This window comes from Rhynchophorus ferrugineus, unplaced genomic scaffold (assembly GCF_030347505.1).
Source record: "Rhynchophorus ferrugineus isolate W39M unplaced genomic scaffold, kcgeb_rfMv2 rfM4, whole genome shotgun sequence".
Lineage (NCBI taxonomy): Eukaryota > Metazoa > Arthropoda > Insecta > Coleoptera > Curculionidae > Rhynchophorus > Rhynchophorus ferrugineus.
In genome coordinates, this window is record NW_027472583.1 from 51,940,274 (window position 1) to 51,964,724 (window position 24,451).

Here is a 24,451-nt window from a genome sequence, read left to right on the forward strand (position 1 = left end):
GCAACGGTTTAATCAACGCAATCTTCATCAAAAGCCACACTATCATTCCAGCGCCGCTCTAACATTTCAATACCACTTTTGTACAACGTTTTATCTTTTGCCTCAAAATAGACTTCAGTTTCAGCGATAACCTCTTGACTCGAGCGAAATTTCTTACCGGAGAACATTTTTTTTAAGTTTTCGAACAGCCAGTCGTCTCTGGGCGGCCAAATCTGGTGAATACGGTGGATGTTGCCATATGAGGACGTATCTTTACAATTTTGGCCTTCAAACGCTCTATTAACGTTATATAATATTCACTATTGATGTTATTTCCTTTCTCAAGTTAGCCGATGAATATTATACCACACATGTCCGAAAATACCAAGGCCCGAACTTTTCCTGCCGATTGTTGTGCTTTCGGGTGCTTTCGACGAGGTTCGCCAGTTGCTGTCTACTCTTGTCTACTTTACTGTAAACCATTGTCACATATCGATACAAAAGTTCATCAGAATCATCAACACGTTCTTGTTTTTGGTCAACAGTGAGCAAACGTGGCAGCAACTTTGAACAAAGTTTTCTCACAGTCAAATGCTCATGTAATATAACACCAACACGTTCGTTTGATATCTTTACGATGTCAGCTAACTCACACAACTTTCGATCATTCGAACATTTGAACGTTCATTGCGTTCTGCATCATCGGTGTCTCCACGACCACGATTCAAACGTTTCAACGTTTAAGTCAGCAAACCAACATGTTATTGTCGTTTCTGATGGAGCGGAGTCTTTATAACACTTTTCAAGCCATTGCTTGAAGAAGCAGTGTACAATTAAAATACGAAATTGTTTTTGATCCATTGTTTTAAAAATAACAAAAGTAGTTTCACTCTTAGCACAATAACTCACAAACTTTTGAGTAGAATATCATAAAATATTAACAGCTTTCTTTTGAAGATTAATATTAACTGAAAAAGTGGTGAATGTAATAAAACTAGCGCCATCTATATAGATTATATACCTACATTGTTAGGCTCATTGAGGAATACGTACTGATGTATTTTCTCGCACTCGTCTTGCTTGTTAATTAATCCAAGTACATAGGAAAAGTAGTAATAAATTAATTGTAAATTAAGATTGTACTAAGCGTATCTAATAAAGATGTTATGTTATATGTTACGCTCGATACTTTTCTGGCCATGTGTTACTTCGTAAATGCATTTCACATTTGTTATTATTTGAGTTAGAACGAGTTATCTCACATACTAACTGCACTGCACTGATAAAAAAACATCAGCTAAAGACAGACAATATGTTACATACAAGGGAGACTGGACATGTTGTCGATAAGTTTAGAATGCAACGAGTTCGTGCACATCAAACACAACATCGAGCATGGCATAATTAAATTAAACGATCTCGCAGACGCAATGTTCCTGTGATCAAGGAATGAGCAGCATTCCTTTACGATCCGGAATTTTGATGCCAACAAATCATTTATAATTGGGGATTTGTAAAAAGTAAAAAAGCTCGTTCGTTTCTGGGATGAAAAATGATTTTAACCACCTCTTGAGCAACATTAAAAAATATAATAGTTGTTTCCAAATTACGTCGTTTGACTCAACGCGTATTCTACAGGACAATATCATGTCCACTTTCAAGGTATTATACCGTATAAGTTTTTTGCAACACTCAAATTTTTTATCAGATCAAGTACGGATCATCAATTATTACAAATCTACTTTATGGGGAATCCGAATGTGGAAATTGATAAGACTTATTTTTTACAGTCCTATTGGGAACTACATCTAATAAGCGTAATTCTTCTTATAAATTCTTCTTATAAGGGGAAAGTTTAAAGACACAAATTTCTCTTCCAACTGTTCAGAGTTTCTAAGCATTATGTTCACAATCCAACAGCGAACCGAACTACGATCCAAAAAGTACGAACATTTCATCATCAGAACGACGATTTAGTCGATTTAGTTGAAAATAGGATTGAATTGGATGTCATCTGAAAGCAATAATATCATTACCAAACCTGATAAAACACCTGTTGGTACAAAACAATCAGCTATTGTTATTGTCGGATAAACTTTATATATGCATGAAAATCACCGAGTGGAATGGAAAATAGTGGGAATACTGCATATTCAAATCTAGAAAAATATTGAACAAGTTCAGCAACACAGTATTCTCACACAAAACCACAAAAATAACAAATGACTGAGTGAGCGAGCAATTTTGGTTGGCAAAAGAACAAATATCTAGATGACCTAAACGTTGTAATTTAGAATCAAACTGGTATTCTACATTCATTCAAATTTATTGACTGCGTAACAAACCGAATTTTTAAAGTGCTTGAATGTATCGCGATTACCATCACGCATTTACAACTGAAGATTGGTAGTCGTCATGCTTCGAAATCGTAACCAACCAAACTTATGCAATGAAATGCGTTTGGTGGTAACAAAACTGATGAACAATGTGATTTACGTGACAATACTTATATAATAAGGAAATTTCAAAGGTGAGGAAGTTCTCTTTGTGCTGTTTTGCTCATGGGCAATTTTACCTGGCATGTCCACGTGTCAGCAAACCATCTACTTTATTTGTTATTGTACCTATATAACAAAATAGAAAATGTTGTTTATCACAATGTGTTTCCCTGAAAAAATCATGCATGTGGAAAACCCATGCAGGAAAATACCTAGCATCAATAAAGTCTTGCTGACATAGCACTAAAATACTTTATCTTTGTATAATTATTAATATTTGTTTTTGTATATACATTATAGTGAACTTAATATACTTACATGTTTTTACGATTGGCTTTATTTTCTTATGCCACTTTTTGGTCCTTCATGAATAAATTTACCATATCAATCATAAAAAGATTATCAATTATAACAATTTATAAACGCCTTTCAATATAAAATTATAATATCTTGACTCGCCAAAAAATATTATTACAAAAAAAATTAAAATTAAAAAAAAATTATATTGACAACAAGTGGTAATATAATTTTATACAATTATTTACTTCTTAACACAACCATTTCCGCCTTTCAGTGTTCTATTAACTTTTTTTTATCCTATAGATGACTATGCTAGAAAGACTAAAATGGCATTTTTAATGCAAATAACTTTTCCTTATGTTTTTTAATAAAATCAAGATATTACAGACGTCATTACTATAGTTACACATAAGTTTAAAAAAGTGGCCTTGTAAGAAATACTTACTATATACTTACTTAGAAATATTTTCTTGTTATAATACTGGAAAAATTTTAAATTAAGACCAATACACAGATAGTGGGCGATAATTTATAATATAAGTTTGAAAAATGAAGAAATGGGATTAAATAAATATATATAAATATTGAAACTTCTATAATTATAGTTAATATCTATATAAAATCATTTAATCTCTATATAAAATATCACTGAGTAATTATTATATCAACGTCCGATTCATCAACATAAGAAGAACAGCAGCCAACAGATCCATGGTTTATTTTCTTTTGAAGGAGCCACGGTGGTAGTTGCTGAAAGATAGTCAAACATTTAATAAACCATTGTAAAACAAGACCCAACACATTTATGATAAAAGGTATATTGTTACATATATATTTCATTCAAGTTTTTTCTCTTCAAGTCTATCCAAAGTTGCTCTGAACATACGTCATCAATATTTTTAATGTATTGCTTGCCGCAATTTGTAAATTAGTTGTAAAAAAAGGCAATATTTTCCTTCTCATTTTATTTTCTAACTAAAAAGAGACACAATGCTGTCTGATAAGTTCGAACGTGTACCCGAACTAGCCTGCCAAAGTCGTCCGGTTGTCAAACGTATGCAAAATTCTTCAAAACAATAGTGATAAAGGGTTATAAACCGGCAAACGTCGTTTTAATGTTTACTTGTTTTGATAAATTTCAAATCGCTGATTATTATTAGTTTAATTGAAAATTTCGAAGCCAGACAAAACAGATTGCGTCTCTAATCAGTTACTTTCAACAGAAACGAGTTCATAGGGTCCCTTCTTGTCAGTAAAATTCGTTAGAGATGTAAGCATTTTTGCCATTAAATATTAATATGCTGCGATTTTTATTAGAAGTATTTTTAGAAAAAAAACCGTCCTCATACGAAGCGGGTGACGTCAAGATCAGTTTGATGTTAGCTCTATCAGAGATTAAATATATGAAATGTATAAAAACAATGATTAATTTTTTGATACAACATAATTTTATGCAATTATTTCAGAGGAAACTATTAGGCTGAAAAATATCGAAAAGGTCTAATGGAACTTCCGGATATTGCGTTTAGAAAAATATAATTTTTAAAAGTATATAATAAAATGAAGGAATACTTGTTATTTCAATTAATGAATTTAGATGAAACATGGATATTTCATGGCAACATGTATATCTCATGGCAAGATAATAATAAAATTAGTATTAGGACAACAAAAGTTGATGGGAAAAGGTAAACGTTAGAAGAACAATTGATTTGGTTTAATGAGTCATAACATTTATTAATAATTCATTGAGGATATATTGTACTTCATGGTGGAAACAAGAATAGTTAATAATACCTTCGGTTTGGAACTCGACCAAACACATTTAAGAAGAAATTGACAAATGATGGAATTGTGAATAAATGTTAGATAGATTGAAAATTAACAGCTTAGTTATTCACTTCAAACAACATACACCAACATTGCCTTCTACCTTCATCTTCTAACATTCATTTTTTTAGATCAAATATATTATATCATTGATACTTACGAGCTGCTGTAGTAGTCGTTGTGGTTACTATACTTATACAACTGCAATATATATATATAGTTAATATAAAATACGTATTCAATATTTACAATATAAAAACATACTTAGTGCTTCCCTCATTTGCATCGCAGGCAGTACCTGACTGGCATGAACGAACATTTCCATAAAGCATTACATTTCCAAACAAATTTATACATGGTTGATAAGATGTGCTATTGAAACAGTATATAGCTTTGGATCCACAACTAACGACTAAAATAATAAATTGCTTTAATAATATAAAAAAGTAAAATAAATAAAAAATAGAAGTAAAAAGAATATTAGATTAATGACAACAGTGTTATGTATTAATTAAATATTATATATAAAAAATTGGATAAAAATTGACTTAAAGAGGTATTCCTAAAATATATTTAACATACAATAAATATATAAATTCAACACTATATTTAATAATTACCTGTAGTTTTAGGAGTTGTTGTTGTTGTTGTCGTGGTTGATGTTGAAGCAATGATACAACTACAACATAATTAAACACTAATGCCTAAATGTTCTTTAACGAAAGATTTGAGTTATTACTCACTTAGTTGTACCATCGTTTTCATCACAAATTTTGTTGGATGAGCAGTAGTTAACGTTTCCTAACAGCAATACATTACCAAAAATATTCATACAAGTTTTATAAGACGTTTTGCTAAGGCAATGGATAGCCTTCTTTCCACAAGTAACTACTAAAAAATATTGACCCATTTCATATAATAGCTTTACTAATTAAAAAAACCTTTACCAGTTGATGCAGAAGTTGTTGATGAAGTAGTAGAAGTTTTAGCTGTTGTTGTAGTAGTTGATGTTGAAGCATCGATACAACTAAAATATTATCATATAGTAATATACATATGTGTAATATACATACATAAGTTCAGACATGTTTAAATTATCACTCACTTATTTTTTCCATAGTTCTCATCACAAAATGTGTCAGAAGAGCAAGATTTGACATCCCCCAGCAGTAATACATTTCCAAATATATTCATACAAGTTTTATAAGTTGTACTATTGAGGCAATGTATAGATTTTGTCCCACAAGTAACGGCTGAAAATATACACCAGGTTCAAATCAAAGCAATATATTATAGGAAAAATATACCATTTGATGTCACGGTTGTTGAAGGGGTAGGAGAAGTTACTGTCACAGGAATAGTGGAAGTTGTAGGTATTGCTGAAGGTTTAACACAGCTAAAAAATAATTAATTAATGTGGCTATATGTAATTAAAACATCGGATAAATACTTTGTACTTCCATAATTTTCATCACATACTGTATTAGAGTCACAATGCCTCACTAATCCAAAATAAATAATATTTCCAAGAACATTAACACATGTTTTATAGGAAGTAGTATTAAAACAATGTATAGCTTTTGTTCCGCAGGAATCTACAAATAAATCAAAGAGTTAGAATAACTACTAATAACGGGTACTCAATTATTTACCTAACCTGGGTGTTGAAGTCATAGTAGTGGTGGTTGTACACCGAGGAGTAGTGAAGGAAGTAGAGGTTTCAACCGTTTCTATGGGAATAGTTTCAGATTCAGTTGTCGGTACTCCTTCGGTAGTATTTAATGACGGCTCTTTCGAACTGGTTCCGGTATCAACAGTAGACTCGTCCGCTTTGGTAGGACTAGCCTCTACATACGTTGTCGATGCAATTTCGGTAGTTGCTGCATTCGATTCTTCTGTTTCTGTTACTACATTAGTAGTGGATTCAACCGTTTCGGTAGGAGTAGTCTCTACATCCGTTGTCGATGCACCTTCGGTAGTTGCTACAGTCGTTTGTTCTGTTTCTTTTACTGTAGCAGTAGTGGTCTCAACCGCTTCGGTAGGAGTAGTCTCTATATCCGTTATCGATGTAACTTCAGTAGTTGATGCAATCGTTTGTTCTATTTCTATTATTGTAGTAGTAGTGGACTCAACCGCTTCGGTAGTAGTAGTCTCTACATCTGTTGTCGATGCATCCTCGGTAGTTGCTCCAGTCGATTCTTCTGTTTCTGTTACTGTAACAGTAGTGGTCTCAACCGCCTCGGTAGGAGTAGTCTCTACATCCGTTGTCGATGTATCTTTGGTAGTTGCTGCAGTCGATTCTTCTGTTTCTGTTACTGTAACAGTAGTGGTCTCAACCGCCTCGGTAGGAGTAGTCTCTACATCCGTTGTCGATGCAACTTCGGTAGTTGCTGCAGTCGATTCTTCAGTTTCTGTTACTATAGCAATAGTGGTCTCATCCGTTTCGGTAGGAGATGCCTCTACATCCGTTTTCGATGCACCTTCGGTAGTTGCTGCAGTCCATTCTTCTGTTTCTGTTACTGTAGAAGTAGTAGTCTCAGCCGTTTCGGTAGGAGTTGTCTCTACATCCGTTGTTGATGCACTTTCGGTAGTTGCTGGAGTCGATTCATCTGTTTCTGTTACTATAGCAGCAGTGGTCTCAGACGTTTCGGTAGGAGTTGTCTCTACATCCGTTGTCGGTGTACTTTCGGTAGTTGCGGCAGTTGATTCTTCTGTTTCTGTTACTATAGCAGTAGTAGTCCCAGTCGTTTCGGTAGGAGTTGTCTCTACATCCGTTGTTGATGCACTTTCGGTAGTTGCTGGAGTCGATTCATCTGTTTCTGTTACTATAGCAATAGTGGTCTCAGCCGTTTCGGTAGGAGATGTCTCTACATCCGTTGTCGATGCACCTTCGGTAGTTGCTGCAGTCGATTCTTCAGTTCCTGTTACTATAGCAATAGTGGTCTCAGCCGTTTCGGTAGGAGATGCCTCTACATCCGTTTTCGATGCACCTTCGGTAGTTGCTGCAGTCCATTCTTCTGTTTCTGTTACTGTAGCAGTAGTAGTCTCAGCCGTTTCGGTAGGAGTTGTCTCTACATCCGTTGTTGATGCACTTTCGGTAGTTGCTGGAGTCGATTCATCTGTTTCTGTTACTATAGCAGCAGTGGTCTCAGACGTTTCGGTAGGAGTTGTCTCTACATCCGTTGTCGGTGTACTTTCGGTAGTTGCGGCAGTTGATTCTTCTGTTTCTGTTACTATAGCAGTAGTAATCCCAGTCGTTTCGGTAGGAGTTGTCTCCACATCCGTTGTTGATGCACTTTCGGTAGTTGCTGCAGTCGAATCTTCTGCTTCCGTTACTGTAACAGTAGTAGTCTCAACCGCTTCGGTAGGAGTTGTCTCTACATCCGTTGTCGATATACCTCCGGTAGTTGGTGCAGTCGAATCTTCTGCTTCTGTTACTGCAGCAGTAGTAGTCTCAGCCGCTTCGGTAGGAGTTGTCTCTTCATCCGTCGTCAATGCATCTTCGTTAGTTGCTGCAGTCGATTCTTCCATTTCTGTTACTGTCATAGTAGTAGCTTCAACCGCTTCGGTAGGAGTAGTCTCTTCATCCGTTGTCGATACACCTTGGGTAGTTGCTGCAGTCGATTCTTCTGTTTCTGTTACTGTAACAGTAGTGGTCTCAACCGTTTCGGTAGGATATGTCTCTACACCCGTTGTCGATGCACTTTCGGTAGTTGCTGCAATTGATTCTTCTGTTTCTGTTACTATAGGAGTAATGGTCTCAGCCGTTTCGGTAGGAGTTGTTTCTACATCCGTTGTCGATGCACCTTCGGTAGTTGCTGCAGTTGATTCTTCTGTTTCTGTTACTATAGGAGTAATGGTCTCAGCCGTTTCGGTAGGAGTAGTCTCTACATCGGTTGTCGATGCACCTTCGGTACTTGCTACAGTCGATTCTTCCGTTTCTGTTACTGTAACAGTAGTGGTCTCAACCGTTTCGGTAGGATATGTCTCTACACCCGTTGTCGGTGCACTTTCGGTAGTTGCTGCAGTTGATTCTTCTGTTTCTGTTACTATAGGAGTAATGGTCTCAGCCATTTCGGAAGGAGTTGTCTCTACATCCGTTGTCGATGCACCTTCGGTAGTTGCTGCAGTTGATTCTTCTGTTTCTGTTACTATAGGAGAAATGGTCTCAGCCGTTTCGGTAGGAGTAGTCTCTACATCCGTTGTCGATGCACTTTCGGTAGTTGTCTCTACATCCGTTGTCGGTGTACTTTCGGTAGTTGCGGCAGTTGATTCTTCTGTTTCTGTTACTATAGCAGTAGTAGTCCCAGTCGTTTCGGTAGGAGTTGTCTCTACATCCGTTGTCGATGCACCTTCGGTAGTTGCTGCAGTCGATTCTTCAGTTCCTGTTACTATAGCAATAGTGGTCTCAGCCGTTTCGGTAGGAGATGCCTCTACATCCGTTTTCGATGCACCTTCGGTAGTTGCTGCAGTCCATTCTTCTGTTTCTGTTACTGTAGCAGTAGTAGTCTCAGCCGTTTCGGTAGGAGTTGTCTCTACATCCGTTGTTGATGCACTTTCGGTAGTTGCTGGAGTCGATTCATCTGTTTCTGTTACTATAGCAGCAGTGGTCTCAGACGTTTCGGTAGGAGTTGTCTCTACATCCGTTATCGGTGTACTTTCGGTAGTTGCGGCAGTTGATTCTTCGGTTTCTATTACTGTAACAGTGGTGGTCTCAGCCGCTTCTGTAGGAGTTGTCTCTACATACGTTGTCGATCCACCTTCGGTAGTTGCTTCAGTCAATTCTTCTGTTTCTGTCACTATAGCAGTAGTGGTCTCAGTCGTTTCAGTAGGAGTAGTCGCTACATCCGTTGTCGATGCACCTTCGGTAGATGCTGCAGTCGATTCTTCAGTTTCTGTTACTATAGCAATAGTGGTCTCAGCCGCTTCGGTAGTTGCTGCAGTCGATTTTTCCGTTTCTGTTACTGTCACAGTAGTGGTCTCAACCGCTTCGGTAGGAGTTGTCTCTACATCCGTTGTCGGTGTACTTTCGGTAGTTGCTGCAGTTGATTCTTCTGTTTCTGTTACTATAGCAGTAGTAGTCCCAGTCGTTTCGGTAGGAGTTGTCTCTACATCCGTTGTTGATGCACTTTCGGTAGTTGCTGCAGTCGAATCTTCTGCTTCTGTTACTGTAACAGTAGTAGTCTCAACCGCTTCGGTAGGAGTTGTCTCTACATCCGTTGTCAATGCATCTTCGTTAGTTGCTGCAGTCGATTCTTCCATTTCTGTTACTGTCATAGTAGTAGCTTCAACCGCTTCGGTAGGAGTAGTCTCTTCATCCGTTGTCGATACACCTTGGGTAGTTGCTGCAGTCGATTCTTCTGTTTCTGTTACTGTAACAGTAGTGGTCTCAACCGTTTCGGTAGGATATGTCTCTACACCCGTTGTCGGTGCACTTTCGGTAGTTGCTGCAGTTGATTCTTCTGTTTCTGTTACTATAGGAGTAATGGTCTCAGCCGTTTCGGTAGGAGTTGTCTCTACATCCGTTGTCGATGCACCTTCGGTAGTTGCTGCAGTTGATTCTTCTGTTTCTGTTACTATAGGAGTAATGGTCTCAGCCGTTTCGGTAGGAGTAGTCTCTACATCGGTTGTCGATGCACCTTCGGTACTTGCTACAGTCGATTCTTCCGTTTCTGTTACTGTCACAATAGTGGTCTCAGCCGTTTCGGTAGGAGTTGTCTCTACATCCGTTGTCGATACACCTTTGGTAGTTGGTGCAGTCGAATCTTCTGCCTCTGTTACTGCAGCAGTAGTAGACTCAGCCGTTTCGGTAGGAGTTGTCTCTACATCCGTTGTCGATGCACCTTCGGTAGTTGCTGCAGTTGATTCTTCTGTTTCTGTTACTATAGGAGTAATGGTCTCAGCCGTTTCGGTAGGAGTTGTCTCTACATCCGTTGTCGATGCACTTTCGGTAGTTGCTGCAGTTGATTCTTCCGTTTCTGTTACTATAGGAGTAATAGTCTCAACCGCTTCTGTAGGAGTAGACTCTACATCGGTTGTCGATGCACCTTCGGTACTTACAACAGTCGATTCTTCCGTTTCTGTTACTGTCACAGTAGTGGTCTCAACCGCTTCGGTAGGAGTTGTCTCTACATCCGTTGTCGATACACCTTTGGTAGTTTGTGCAGTCGAATCTTCTGCTTTTGTTACTGCAGCAACAGTAGTGTCAGACGTTTCGGTATGGGATGTCTCTACATCTGTTGTCAATGCACCTTCGGTAGTTGCTGCAGTCGATTCTTCTGTTTCTGTTACTGTAACAGAAGTGGTCTCAACCGCTTCGGTAGGGGTTGTCTCTACATCCGTTGCGGATGCAACTTCGGTAGTTACAGCATTCGATTCGTCTGTTTCTGTTACTGCAATAATAGTGGATTCAATCGCTTTGGTAGAATTAGTATCTACATCCGTTGTCGATGTACCTTCAGCAGTTGCTGGAGTCGTTTGTTCTGTTTCTATTATTGTAGTATTAGTGGTCTCAACCGCTTCGGTAGGAGTAGTCTCTTCATCCGTTGTCGATGCATCTTCGGTAGTTGCTGCAGTCGATTCTTCTGTTTTTGTTACTGTAACTGTAGTGGTCTCAACCGTCTCGGTAGGAGTAGTCCCTACATCCGTTGCGGATGCAACTTCGGTAGTTGCAGCATTCGATTCGTCTGTTTCTGTTGCTGTAATAGCAGTGGATTCAGTCACTTCGGTAGGAGTAGTCTCTACGTCCGTTGTCGATGCATCTTCGGTAGTTGCTGCAGTCGATTCTTCTATTTCTGTTACTGTAACACTAGTGCTCTCAACCGCTTCGGTAGGAGTTGTCTCTACATCCGTTGCGGATGCAACTTCAGTAGTTGCAGCATTCGATTCGTCTGTTTCTGTTGCTGTAATAGTAGTGGATTCAGTCACTTCGGTAGGAGTAGTCTCTACGTCCGTTGTCGATGCACCTTCGGTAGTTACTGCAGTCGTTTGTTCTGTTTCAATTACTGTAGCATTAGTGGATTCAAACGCTTCGGTAGGACTAGTCTCTATATCCGTTGTCGATGCACCTTCGGTAGATATTGCAGTCGATTCTTCTGTTTCTGTTACTGTAACAGTAGTGGTCTCAACCGCTTCGGTAGAAGTAGTCTCTACATCCGTTGTCGATGCACCTTCGGTAGTTGCTGCAGCCGATTCATCTGTTTCTGCTACTATAGCAGTAGTGGTCTCAGCCGTTTCGGTAGGAGATGTCTCTACATCGGTTGTCGATGCACCTTCAGTAGTTGCTGCAGTCCATTCTTCCGATTCTGTTACTGTAGCACTAGTGGTCTCAGCCGTTTCGGTAGGAGTTGTCTCTACATCCGTTGTCGGTGTATTTTCGGTAGTTACGGCAGTTGATTCTTCGGTTTCTATTACTGTAACAGTGGTGGTCTCAGCCGCTTCTGTAGGAGTTGTCTCTACATCCGTTGTCAATCCACCTTCGGTAGTTGCTTCAGTCAATTCTTCTGTTTCTGTCACAATAGCAGTAGTGGTCTCAGCCGTTTCGGTAGGAGTTGTTTCTACATCCGTTGTCGATGCACTTTCGGTAGTTGCTGCAGTTGATTCTTCTGTTTCTGTTACTATAACAGTAGTGGTCTCAGCCGTTTCGGTAGGAGCTGTCTCTACATCCGTTGTCGGTGTACTTTCGGTAGTTGCGGCAGTTGATTCTTCGGCTTCTATTACTGTAACAGTGGTGGTCTCAGCCGCTTCTGTAGGAGTTGTCTCTACATCCGTTGTCAATCCACCTTCGGTAGTTGCTTCAGTCAATTCTTCTGTTTCTGTCACAATAGCAGTAGTGGTCTCAGCCGTTTCGGTAGGAGTAGTCTCTACATCCGTTGTCGGTGCACCTTCGGTAGATGCTGCAGTCGATTCTTCAGTTTCTGTTACTATAGCAATAGTGGTTTCAGCCGCTTCGGTAGGAGTAGTCTCTACTTCCGCTGTTGATCCTTCTTCGGTAGTTGCTGCAGTCGATTTTTCCGTTTCTGTTACTGTCACAGTAGAGGTCTCAACCGCTTCGGTAGGAGTTGTCTCTACATCCGTTGTCGGTGTACTTTCGGTAGTTGCGGCAGTTGATTCTTCTGTTTCTGTTACTATAGCAGTAGTAGTCCCAGCCGTTTCGGTAGGAGTTGTCTCTACATCGGTTGTTGATGCACTTTCGGTAGTTGCTGGAGTCGATTCTTCTGCTTCTGTTACTGTAGCAGAAGTAGTCTCAGCCGCTTCTGTAGGATTTGTTTCTACATCCGTTATCGATGCACCTTCGGTAGTTGCTGCAGTTGATTCTTCGGTTTCTATTACTGTAACAGTGGTGGTCTCAGCCGCTTCGGTAGGAGTTGTCTCTACAGCCGTTGTCGATCCACCTTCGGTAGTTGCTTCAGTCAATTCGTCTGTTTCTGTCACTATAGCAGTAGTGGTCTCAACCATTTCGGTAGGAGTTGACTCTACATCCGTTGTCGATGCATTTTCGATAGTTCCTGCAGTCGTTTCTTCGGTTTCTATTACTTTAACAGTAGTGGTCTCAGCCGCGTCCTTAGAAGTTGTCCCTACATCCGTTGTCGATGCATCTTCGGTAGTTGCTGCAGTCATTTCTTCTTTTTCTGTTATTATAGCAGTAGTGGTCTCAGCCGTTTCTATAGGAGTTGTTTCTACATCCCTTGTCGATACACTTTCGGTAGTTGCTGCAGTTGATTCTTCTGTTTCTGTTCCTATAGCAGTAGTGGTCTCAGCCGTTTCGGTAGGAGTTGTCTCTACATCCGTTGTCGGTGTACTTTCGGTAGTTGCGGCAGTTGATTCTTCGGTTTCTATTACTGTAACAGTGGTGGTCTCAGCCGCTTCTGTAGGAGTTGTCTCTACATCCGTTGTCGGTCCACCTTCGGTAGTTGCTTCAGTCAATTCTTCTCTTTCTGTCACTATAGCAGTAGTGGTCTCAGCCGTTTCAGTAGGAGTAGTCGCTACATCCGTTGTCGATGCACCTTCGGTAGATGCTGCAGTCGGTTCTTCAGTTTCTGTTACTATAGTAATAGTGGTCTCAGCCGCTTCGGTAGGAGTAGTCTCTACTTCCGCTGTTGATGCTTCTTCGGTAGTTGCTGCAGTCGATTTTTCCGTTTCTGTTACTGTCACAGTAGTGGTCTCAACCGCTTCGGTAGGAGTTGTCTCTACATCCGTTGTCAGTGTACTTTCGGTAGTTGCGGCAGTTGATTCTTCTGTTTCTGTTACTATAGCAGTAGTAGTCCCAGCCGTTTCGGTAGGAGTTGTCTCTACATCGGTTGTTGATGCACTTTCGGTAGTTGCTGGAGTCGATTCTTCTGCTTCTGTTATTGTAGCAGAAGTAGTCTCAGCCGCTTCTGTAGGATTTGTTTCTACATCCGTTATCAATGCACCTTCGGTAGTTGCTGCAGTTGATTCTTCGGTTTCTATTACTGTAACAGTGGTGGTCTCAGCCGCTTCGGTAGGAGTTGTCTCTACATCCGTTGTCGATCCACCTTCGGTAGTTGCTTCAGTCAATTCGTCTGTTTCTGTCACTATAGCAGTAGTGGTCTCAGCCATTTCGGTAGGAGTTGACTCTACATCCGTTGTCGATGCATTTTCGATAGTTCCTGCAGTCGTTTCTTCGGTTTCTATTAGTTTAACAGTAGTGGTCTCAGCCGCGTCCTTAGAAGTTGTCCCTACATCCGTTGTCGATGCATCTTCGGTAGTTACTGCAGTCATTTCTTCTTTTTCTGTTATTATATCAGTAGTGGTGTCAGCCGTTTCTATAGGAGTTGTTTCTACATCCGTTGTCGATGCACTTTCGGTAGTTGCTGCAGTTGATTCTTCTGTTTCTGTTTCTATAGCAGTAGTGGTCTCAGCCGTTTCGGTAGGAGTTGTCTCTACATCCGTTGTCGGTGTACTTTCGGTAGTTGCGGCAGTTGATTCTTCGGTTTCTATTACTGTAACAGTGGTGGTCTTAGCCGCTTCTGTAGGAGTTGTCTCTACATCCGTTGTCGATCCACCTTCGGTAGTTGCTTCAGTCAATTCTTCTGTTTCTGTCACTATAGCAGTAGTGGTCTCAGCCGTTTCGGTAGGAGTAGTCTCTACATCCATTGTCGATGCACCTTCGTTAGATGCTGCAGTCGATTCTTCAGTTTCTGTTACTGTCACAGTAGTGGTCTCAGCCGTTTCGGTAGGAGTTGTTTCTACATCCGTTGTCGATGCACTTTCGGTAGTTGCTGCAGTTAATTCTTCTGTTTCTGTTACTATAACAGTAGTGGTCTCAGCCGTTTCGGTAGGAGCTGTCTCTACATCCGTTGTCGGTGTACTTTCGGTAGTTGCGGCAGTTGATTCTTCGGTTTCTATTACTGTAACAGTGGTGGTCTCAGCCGCTTCTGTAGGAGTTGTCTCTACATCCGTTGTCGATCCACCTTCGGTAGTTGCTTCAGTCAATTCTTCTGTTTCTGTCGCTATAGCAGTAGTGGTCTCAGCCGTTTCGGTAGGAGTTGTTTCTACATCCGTTGTCGATGCACCTTCGGTAGTTGCTGCAGTTGATTCTTCTGTTTCTGTTACTATAACAGTAGTGGTCTCAGCCGTTTCGGTAGGAGCTGTCTCTACATCCGTTGTCGGTGTACTTTCGGTAGTTGCGGCAGTTGATTCCTCGGTTTCTATTACTGTAACAGTGGTGGTCTCAGCCGCTTCCGTAGGAGTTGTCTCTACATCCGTTGTCGATCCACCTTCGGTAGTTGCTTCAGTCAATTCTTCTGTTTCTGTCACTATAGCAGTAGTGGTCTCAGCCGTTTCGATAGGAATAGTTTCTACATCCGTTGTCGATGCACTTTCGGTAGTTGCTGCAGTTGATTCTTCTGTTTCTGTTACTATAACAGTAGTGGTCTCAGCCGTTTCGGTAGGAGCTGTCTCTACATCCGTTGTCGGTGTACTTTTGGTAGTTGCGGCAGTTGATTCTTCGGTTTCTATTACTGTAACAGTGGTGGTCTTAGCCGCTTCTGTAGGAGTTGTCTCTACATCCGTTGTCGATCCACCTTCGGTAGTTGCTTCAGTCAATTCTTCTGTTTCTGTCACTATAGCAGTAGTGGTCTCATCCGTTTCGGTAGGAGTTGTTTCTACATCCGTTGTCGATGCACTTTCGGTAGTTGCTGCAGTTGATTCTTCTGTTTCTGTTACTATAACAGTAGTGGTCTCAGCCGTTTCGGTAGGAGCTGTCTCTACATCCGTTGTCGGTGTACTTTCGGTAGTTGCGGCAGTTGATTCTTCGGTTTCTATTACTGTAACAGTGGTGGTCTCAGCCGCTTCCGTAGGAGTTGTCTCTACATCCGTTGTCGATCCACCTTCGGTAGTTGCTTCAGTCAATTCTTCTGTTTCTGTCACTATAGCAGTAGTGGTCTCAGCCGTTTCGATAGGAATAGTTTCTACATCCGTTGTCGATGCACTTTCGGTAGTTGCTGCAGTTGATTCTTCTGTTTCTGTTACTATAACAGTAGTGGTCTCAGCCGTTTCGGTAGGAGCTGTCTCTACATAGTTGATTCTTCGGTTTCTATTACTGTAACAGTGGTGGTCTTAGCCGCTTCTGTAGGAGTTGTCTCTACATCCGCTGTTTCTGTCACTATAGCAGTAGTGGTCTCATCCGTTTCGGTAGGAGTTGTTTCTACATCCGTTGTCGATGCACTTTCGGTAGTTGCTGCAGTTGATTCTTCTGTTTCTGTTACTATAGCAATAGTGGTTTCAGCCGCTTCGGTAGGAGTAGTCTCTACTTCCGCTGTTGATCCTTCTTCGGTAGTTGCTGCAGTCGATTTTTCCGTTTCTGTTACTGTCACAGTAGTGGTCTCAGCCGTTTCGGTAGGAGCTGTCTCTACATCCGTTGTCGGTGTACTTTCGGTAGTTGCGGCAGTTGATTCTTCGGTTTCTATTACTGTAACAGTGGTGGTCTCAGCCGCTTCCGTAGGAGTTGTCTCTACATCCGTTGTCGATCCACCTTCGGTAGTTGCTTCAGTCAATTCTTCTGTTTCTGTCACTATAGCAGTAGTGGTCTCAGCCGTTTCGATAGGAATAGTTTCTACATCCGTTGTCGATGCACTTTCGGTAGTTGCTGCAGTTGATTCTTCTGTTTCTGTTACTATAACAGTAGTGGTCTCAGCCGTTTCGGTAGGAGTTGTCTCTACATCCGCTGTCGATGCACCTTCGGTAGTTGCTGTAGTCGATTCTTCCGTTTCTTTTACTGTAACAGTAGTAGTCTCAACCGCTTCGATAGGAATAGTTTCTACATCCGTTGTCGATGCACCTTCAATACTTATGACTGAGGAACTTTCTGTTTCGGCTATTGTAGAGTTTATAACATCTATAGCCTGAGTGAGCGTACTTGCAATTTCCGATATACGATTACTTGTTGTTGATGCAAAAGTTGTAGTCAATTGTTTTGTGGTTGGACTAACAGTTGTCGTTATTGTCGTTTTTATTGTTGTAGTACTGGAAGTAGTTGTTGTCACTACTTTACAGCTATAAATTAACTCATATTTTATAAGTGAACCATACAAATGTTAATTGTAGTAGCTTACTTATCAGCTCCTGTAGTTTCATCACATACTGATCCACTCGGACAACTAACCTCATCACCGTAAAAAAGCACGAAGAAAAACCACCAGCAAGTTTTATAGGATGTTTCAGATACACAAGTAATTCCTTTGTCCGCACAATCTCCATTGACTCCATTAGAAAACACAGATAGTGCTCCCAAAATGGGAATCTAAAATTAATATCGTTTTAAGTTTGTTAACAATACTTAATAATGCCTTTTTTACCAATATCCGTTTATATGATACCATCTCATTTGAAATTTTATTTAATCGCCTTAGATCTACCTGACATTTGTATTAAAACTGGAATGTATGGAGAAAGTAGATAGTAATTTATTTTGTCAAATTTCTTAGTGAATAAACAATGTTATCAATGTCATGGGGTATGCTAACATTCACTTTAATTCAAATAATATACGTATAAGTACAGGTTTATCTTATTTGTCTTTGAAAAGATATTTGTTAAGATTCAAAAGATTTTTATATGGTTTATTAATGTTGAACACAGAAGGTATTACTTTTTTCAGTAATAAATATGCGTATTGTAATTCCGTATATAGGAATTTTTTCACTTTTATATTTTTGCTATTTTTGTAATTTAAATTTTTTATTTATAAATTAAATATTTGATAGATATAATCCTATATTGTTTAAATGGCAAATTGATGAAATTCAATTCAATTTCATTGGAAAATGTTAGGAACATAACCTTATATTATATAAAAGAAATATTTTCGCGATCTTTTATTATTTTGAAAGAATTAGAGACAATGTTTCGAAAAAAATCTGCTTCTGTTTTATAACCTCTTACAATTACAACATCATTTATAATATCCACTAAGAGTGCCTCTGGTTATCTGTGGTGAGATGAAATAACCAACTCCTTTATTACGAAAGTGAAATAACCTGAAAGATGACACAAGATTATTGAAAACAATGGGAAACAATTTTAAAATTAAGTTGACCTAAGCCTAATATTTATATAAAATAGAACTGATAGAATCTTCCGCTGGTCTTCTTTCTGCTACTGGCTTTATCATTAAATAGTTTTTTGTTAAATAAATGATTAATATTATAAATAATATAACCACAAAGTTATTCTCAATTGAAAACATCAATTTAGAAGATAAATTCACCAAATTGTAGGAAGGTTTTATTTTTTTAATTTAATATGACTAATTGTACGACTATGAGGCTACTGTTGGTATAAATGTGTATTACTAGTGGTGTCAGTCCAATCAAGAACAAATATTTTCTTATAATATTGCGATGCAGAGATTTCAAGAATGTCATGTTAAATTCACGAAAAACTAGGACTAGGATAGTTGCTTGGAGCAGTTAATTTTATATGTACTTATATTTTCCAACGGTAGTATAAGCGAGACGGAGATGTACATATTCCTTCACGTACTAACTTAAACGTTCTGTGGATCTGTAAAAAGTAATGGAATGTTAATTGCTATTTTTAAATAATATACTATAATATATATAGACAATACAATAGAACTTAAACAAAACCTAAAAACTAAAGATATACAATAACCGTAAATACTAAATAAAAATACATAATAAACATAGAAAGAAATAGATCATAGAAAGAGCTAAAGATAAAAATGAGCACATAATAACTACTAGAGCTTTTTGAAATAAAATAAATCTTTTATTTATTATTGAACGGAAATATGTTTAAACAAAAATCGAGAGAGTTAGATTCAAACCAAAAAATCAATCAAAAAAAAACCTATTATTGATATAAAAACAGTCAAAAGTATTTTACTATTTATCATTCAAAATTTGAATCACCCTATCATTTTAACCCTATCACATTAACAATATTGAAAAATATCGTTCCAAAATGCTGCTATATTAATATACAATGTATTGTTATTTACAAGCAAATTACCAAAAATTAAATCATAAAACTATATATATTGCATATAAATTTATGTAAGCATAAATTCGGTACATTTTTTCAAGGTCGCGGCTAGGACGTCAGAGCCAGAATGTGAAAAATTAGTCGCATGAAACTAGTACAACCAAAAATAATAACTAAAAGTACACGACTGAAACAGTCCATAGTAAATAGTAATAAAATCAGTCGGACCGAAAACAGCGACTGAAACAGTCACTAGTAAAAAGTAGTAAAATCAGTCGAACCAAAAATAGCGACTGAAACAATCGATAGTAAAAAGCATTTTTTTTCTTATTCCATGACGACCAGCTAGCACCAAATCGTATTTTGCTGATGTCGCTTCGGGTTCGGGATGTGAGTGTTTTGCAAGTGAGAGAGACCCTGGGTTACGACTGGGATTATCGTATTTGGTTGACTGCCGAAGTTTGTGGATGGATAGGGATTTAATCAAGGTGTTGTCGTCTTCTCAGGCGCCTATGGAGAATCTTACACTGAGCACGTTCGTGAAATTCTTCACAAACGGGTTTCCTGATTCTAGGTGAGTGTTGACGTTCCTCAGGAACCATGGGGCATTGAGTAATGCGCGGACTTTTTTGGATTGGAACACTTGGAAGAGTTCATGTTGTCTCCCAGAGACATGCTGTACCACACATATGCTCCGTAGAGGCAGACTGGACGGATTGGAAGTTTACGTTTTCTGCAGAGGAGTAAATGTAGAAATATGTACACGCTACTACCTTTGCAAAGAGCGTGCTGTGTTTGAGCTGACCATTGGAATCTGAGGTCGAACTTGAGACCGAGGTATGAAACTTTCTGGAGCTAGGGAATGGGGACTTTATCAATTTGGAGGCGATAGGCGCGAAACTCCTTCTTCCTGTGGAACAGAATAGACTGAGTTTTGCTCGGGTTTATCTGCAGCCGCCAGAATATGTACCACGTAATCGCCTAGTTTAAGTGGTCTTGAAGTCTGTTGCGAATAGCGTCGGGACTATAACTGGCTGTGAAAAAAGCGATGTCATCTGCATAAAATGCTTTGTGGGAATGTTTGTGGAGTGGGAAATCAGCCATATATAGGTTGAAGATGGCTGGGGCTAGTGGAGCTCCTTGCGGGATTCCTGCGGAAATCTGTTTACGAGAGGAGATTGCGTCACCGATCCTCACTTGAAGGGACCTACCGTCCAAGTATGAATATATCATGGATATTAGAGCATTCGGTAGACCAAGCTGTTTCGCTTTGAATATTAGACCGTCGTAACATACTTAATCGAAAGCTTGAGACATCTAAAAATATGGCTCCAGTTTTTCGACCTTTCCTTAATGCCTAATGGATTGTTACTGCGATGCGGGCAGCTTGGTGAAGGCTTCAATGTTTGGCACGGAAATCGAATTGTTCGATCGGGATTATATGGTATGCGTCTGTGAAGTCGTTTACAACGTGTAATCTCGCTATTGCAATTTTATCGGCAAGTTTGGAAAAAAATAGTCAATTACTATTACTACAAGGTTAGTTGTAATAGATCGGTTGTAATATGAGAATGGAGTCCCTCCTTAAGTACCTGCAATTCTCCTATTTTCCTGAGTAACAGTATTAAATTTAAATATATCCCGTTTTTATTTTATTTTTAATGTACTCCTTCCATAGTTCTACATCAAAGTTCAAGACACTTGCGTTGTTGCTATATGAGTTGTTATTATGCAGTAAATTGGGAGGTCTGAAACCAAATTAGCAATCACTTTTATAAAGTTGCTCGTCGCTCGTGTCGACCAAATGTTATGAGAAAAATCAAGATATGAATGCAGAAAAAACTGCAGAAATTTTGAGAAACATTCTAGCTCCAAGCTTGTGGTAAGTTTGCAACAAATTGACGATTACGTACTTACGTAATCCGGTGATTTGAGATTACCGAGAAAGTTGTGAATAATGTTTTGAAACTATTAAAGATTTTGTAAACTGTGGGCCAGCTATTAGTTTTCTAATATGAGGTCAGAAAAATATTCATTGTTTGATTTTTGCGTAGGACAGTTTTGGAAACAACATGACTACCTACTGGAAATCCGATCCTTCACGATTGAGTGCTTTGACAAAGTTCTTAATGAGACCAATTATGATGTGAAGAAGTGAAAATAATGCATCCTGTGGGTTCACAACTGGTACAAAAGACACGTTTTATTGTCTTCGTTGGTCATAATGGGTACGACTCGGCAACGCCTTTCTCACATAATGATGATCTGTGTGATCAGCACAGCTGTCCCACCACAATAAAATGTCCCACTTATTTATGTCCCACCAGACATAAAAAAAACACAAAATTTCATCAATCCATATTACATCCCAACAAATAGACCAGTAACCTGTACTAAATATGTAAATGAATTAATTATAAGTAACTTATGTATCAATCTTTAGATAGTCACAAATTTCCACTTCATTGATGTTCATTGTATTTGATCTAAGTTAAAATGGTACGAATTGTATAGCATTCCGTAATGGATGATTTTTTATTTCCGATATGGAGCAGAGGCACCTTCGAACTGTACTGAGAACTATCTATTCACAACCGTCATTCCCCTGGATCATATTATATTCATCACATCAAATAAAACTTTGATATCACAGCAGAAACTCATCAGATCACTATCCGTATGTGGAGTTGTCTTCGACACTTATGATATGTTAGAATATTTTATTGCAATTATATTGATGACATGGCCCTGATTTAGAGAAAACTTAGGCCGAAACATATCTCTAAACTTACCGCTACAAACTGAAATTGATATAGAAACAGCAGCAATAAACACTACAAAAAATATACAGGCAGCATTCTCCGCGACTCCTAACAGTATAACATTTCCAAGAAAAAATACACATATATCATGTACAATACAGAAAAAGATAGCAGAAAAAAGAAAGTTACGACGAAATTGGCAACAGCAAGAAGAATAAAAGAAAATTTAATTGGGCAACAAAAGAGCTGAAAGAACTCATCCAAAATGAACAAGGCATTCAAGAATACCTAGATAATTTGACGCCAACTGACGCTACAGACTATTCGTTGTGGAAAGCAACAAAGAAGCTTAAGAGACCCCAGCAGCATAACCCATCTATTAAACAAACGAAAATAATTGGGCTAGGAGCAATAAAGAGAAGACCGACGTTATCTCAAAACACTTAAAAAATAATTTTAAACCTTTCCAGTCTCAGCTACATAAAGATGACGAAAATAAAATTACTAGCTTTCTAGATTCGCCATTTCAAATGAACTTACGGCACGAGAAATTAACGGTCAAAAAAGTTAATTGAAAAAACAATAATGAAAGAGATTAATATTAAAAAAGCTCCTGGTTATGACTTAATTACTAGTAAAATTTTAAAAGAACTATCAAAAAAGGGTATAAAACTATTAACATTTATATTTATATGCTATGCTACGAATTAATTACTTCCCAAGCATCTGGGAAGTAGCTAAAATATTAGTGATTCTTAAACCATGAAAAATACCAGAAGATGTGACCTCCTACCGGCCTATAAGTTTATTACCGATAATCTCGAAAGTTTTCGAGAAACTGTACATAAAGAAGCTAAACTATATAATAGAAAAAAGAAACATTATTCCAGAACATCAGTTTGGGTTTCGCAATAAGTATGGGACTATAGAGCAAGTGCATAGACTTGTAAACAAAATAAATACTGACCTAAATTCCAAAAGATATTATTCGGCTACTTTTCTAAATATATCTCAGGCTTTTGACAAAGTATTGCTTACGGGCTTTGGTTAAACTAAAGAAACTTCTCCCTCATCGGGACTATCAGTTACTAAAATCGTATCACACTCATAGACATTTTCTTGTAAATCAAGGCGATGAACATACCGAATTACATCCCATATATTCAGGAGTTCCGCAAGGTAGTGTACTGGGTCCAGTACTGTATCTTCTGTATACGACCGATCTGCCCACCGCAAAAATAACTACTGTGGCAACATACGCAGACGACACCGCAATCTTAGCACCCCATGAAGATTCAGTCACAGCATCAATAAACCTACAAACCCAGCTGGAGCAAATACAATTATGGTTGACGACATGGCACATTAAAGCCAATGAAAGAAAATCCCCGTAGTAGAAGAACATGTCCACTAGTGTATATCAATCATCGTCAACTCCCCCAAGCAGAGCATGTCAAATATCTTGGTATACACTTAGATGGACGCCTAACCTGGAAGAAGCACATACTCTCTAAACGAAAACAACTTAGGCTTAAATTATATAAAATGTTTACGCTTATCGGGTGCAAATCCAAGTTATCACTAGATAACAAGATATTGCTATATGAGTCTATACTGAAGCCTATTTGGTCATATGGAATCCAAGTATGGGGTACCACTAGCAAATCTAATATATCCATCATTCAACGGTTCCAAAATAAGGTGTTGCGTGCCATTGTTGATGCTCCGTACTATATTTCAAATAAAGTGATACAACGCGTTATTCCTCTAAAACCTATAACGAGTGCAATTCAACGTGTTTGTGTGAAGTACTTCGAAAGAGTATCAGTGCATCCCAACATACTCGCTAACCAGCTAAATATGCGACGTGATAGTGAAGTGCGTAGACTAAAACATTTAACACCACTTGATCTGATTACTGGACATATATAGACTTTAAAATAAGCTTTAGAATAAGACTAATTAATTAAGATAATATTTTATACAGGAGATCGCTTAATGAAGTGATTTTCTACATGCCATGTATATATAATATAGATATAAGAAATACTTATTGCCTATAGGGCAGATTGTGGAATCACAAAGAGTAAAAAAAATATTGACGACATTCATCGGCTAAAAGTAGCAATCATCTACATGATTTTTCTGTTCTCTACATAAGGATGGCACAGATTTTTTAAATTAATTAAACCATACATTAGATATGCTTAGTACTATCTTAATTTACAAATTAACTTATTACTACTTTTCTGCTGTACTTGCATTAATATACAAGCAAGGTGAGGTACAGAAAATGAAAACTATACATTTTCAGCAAGTGACTACTTGTATAGGTCTATTTTGCACGCATTGCAAAATACAGCAAAATCAAAGTAATGCAAATACGCATCTATAAGTGCTTCCACGTTTACCGAGCATATAACATACACAAACTTAACAAGATTGAATTGATTTTAGCTTCTACAAGTAACTTGCTTGAGCTTGAGCAGTGACTTCCTTTGGCGTGACTTGAATCGTCGAATTTTAACATTCATTAGACAGCATCTTATATTCAAATTACCTTTCGTTTGATTTAAAGGTTTTAAATGGTCAGCAAATGCTTCAGCTTTTTTT

General features: G+C 38.4%; 1 protein-coding gene across 1 annotated transcript; it reads right to left on the bottom strand.

The window, feature by feature from the left end:
- Window positions 1-3,357: 3,357 nt before the first annotated feature.
- LOC143196367 (uncharacterized) lies at window positions 3,358-17,490 on the bottom strand. The gene is made up of 13 exons (XM_076404031.1): window positions 17,426-17,490; window positions 17,183-17,370; window positions 16,217-17,123; window positions 6,260-16,139; window positions 6,058-6,202; window positions 5,915-6,003; window positions 5,713-5,860; window positions 5,555-5,634; window positions 5,351-5,498; window positions 5,228-5,286; window positions 4,872-5,019; window positions 4,768-4,808; window positions 3,358-3,527 (listed from the first exon to the last, which is right to left on the bottom strand). The coding sequence occupies exons 1-13, from the start codon at window positions 17,447-17,449 to the stop codon at window positions 3,457-3,459; spliced, it is 11,928 nt and encodes a 3,975-aa protein (XP_076260146.1). The 5' UTR covers window positions 17,450-17,490; the 3' UTR covers window positions 3,358-3,456.
- Window positions 17,491-24,451: the final 6,961 nt, after the last annotated feature.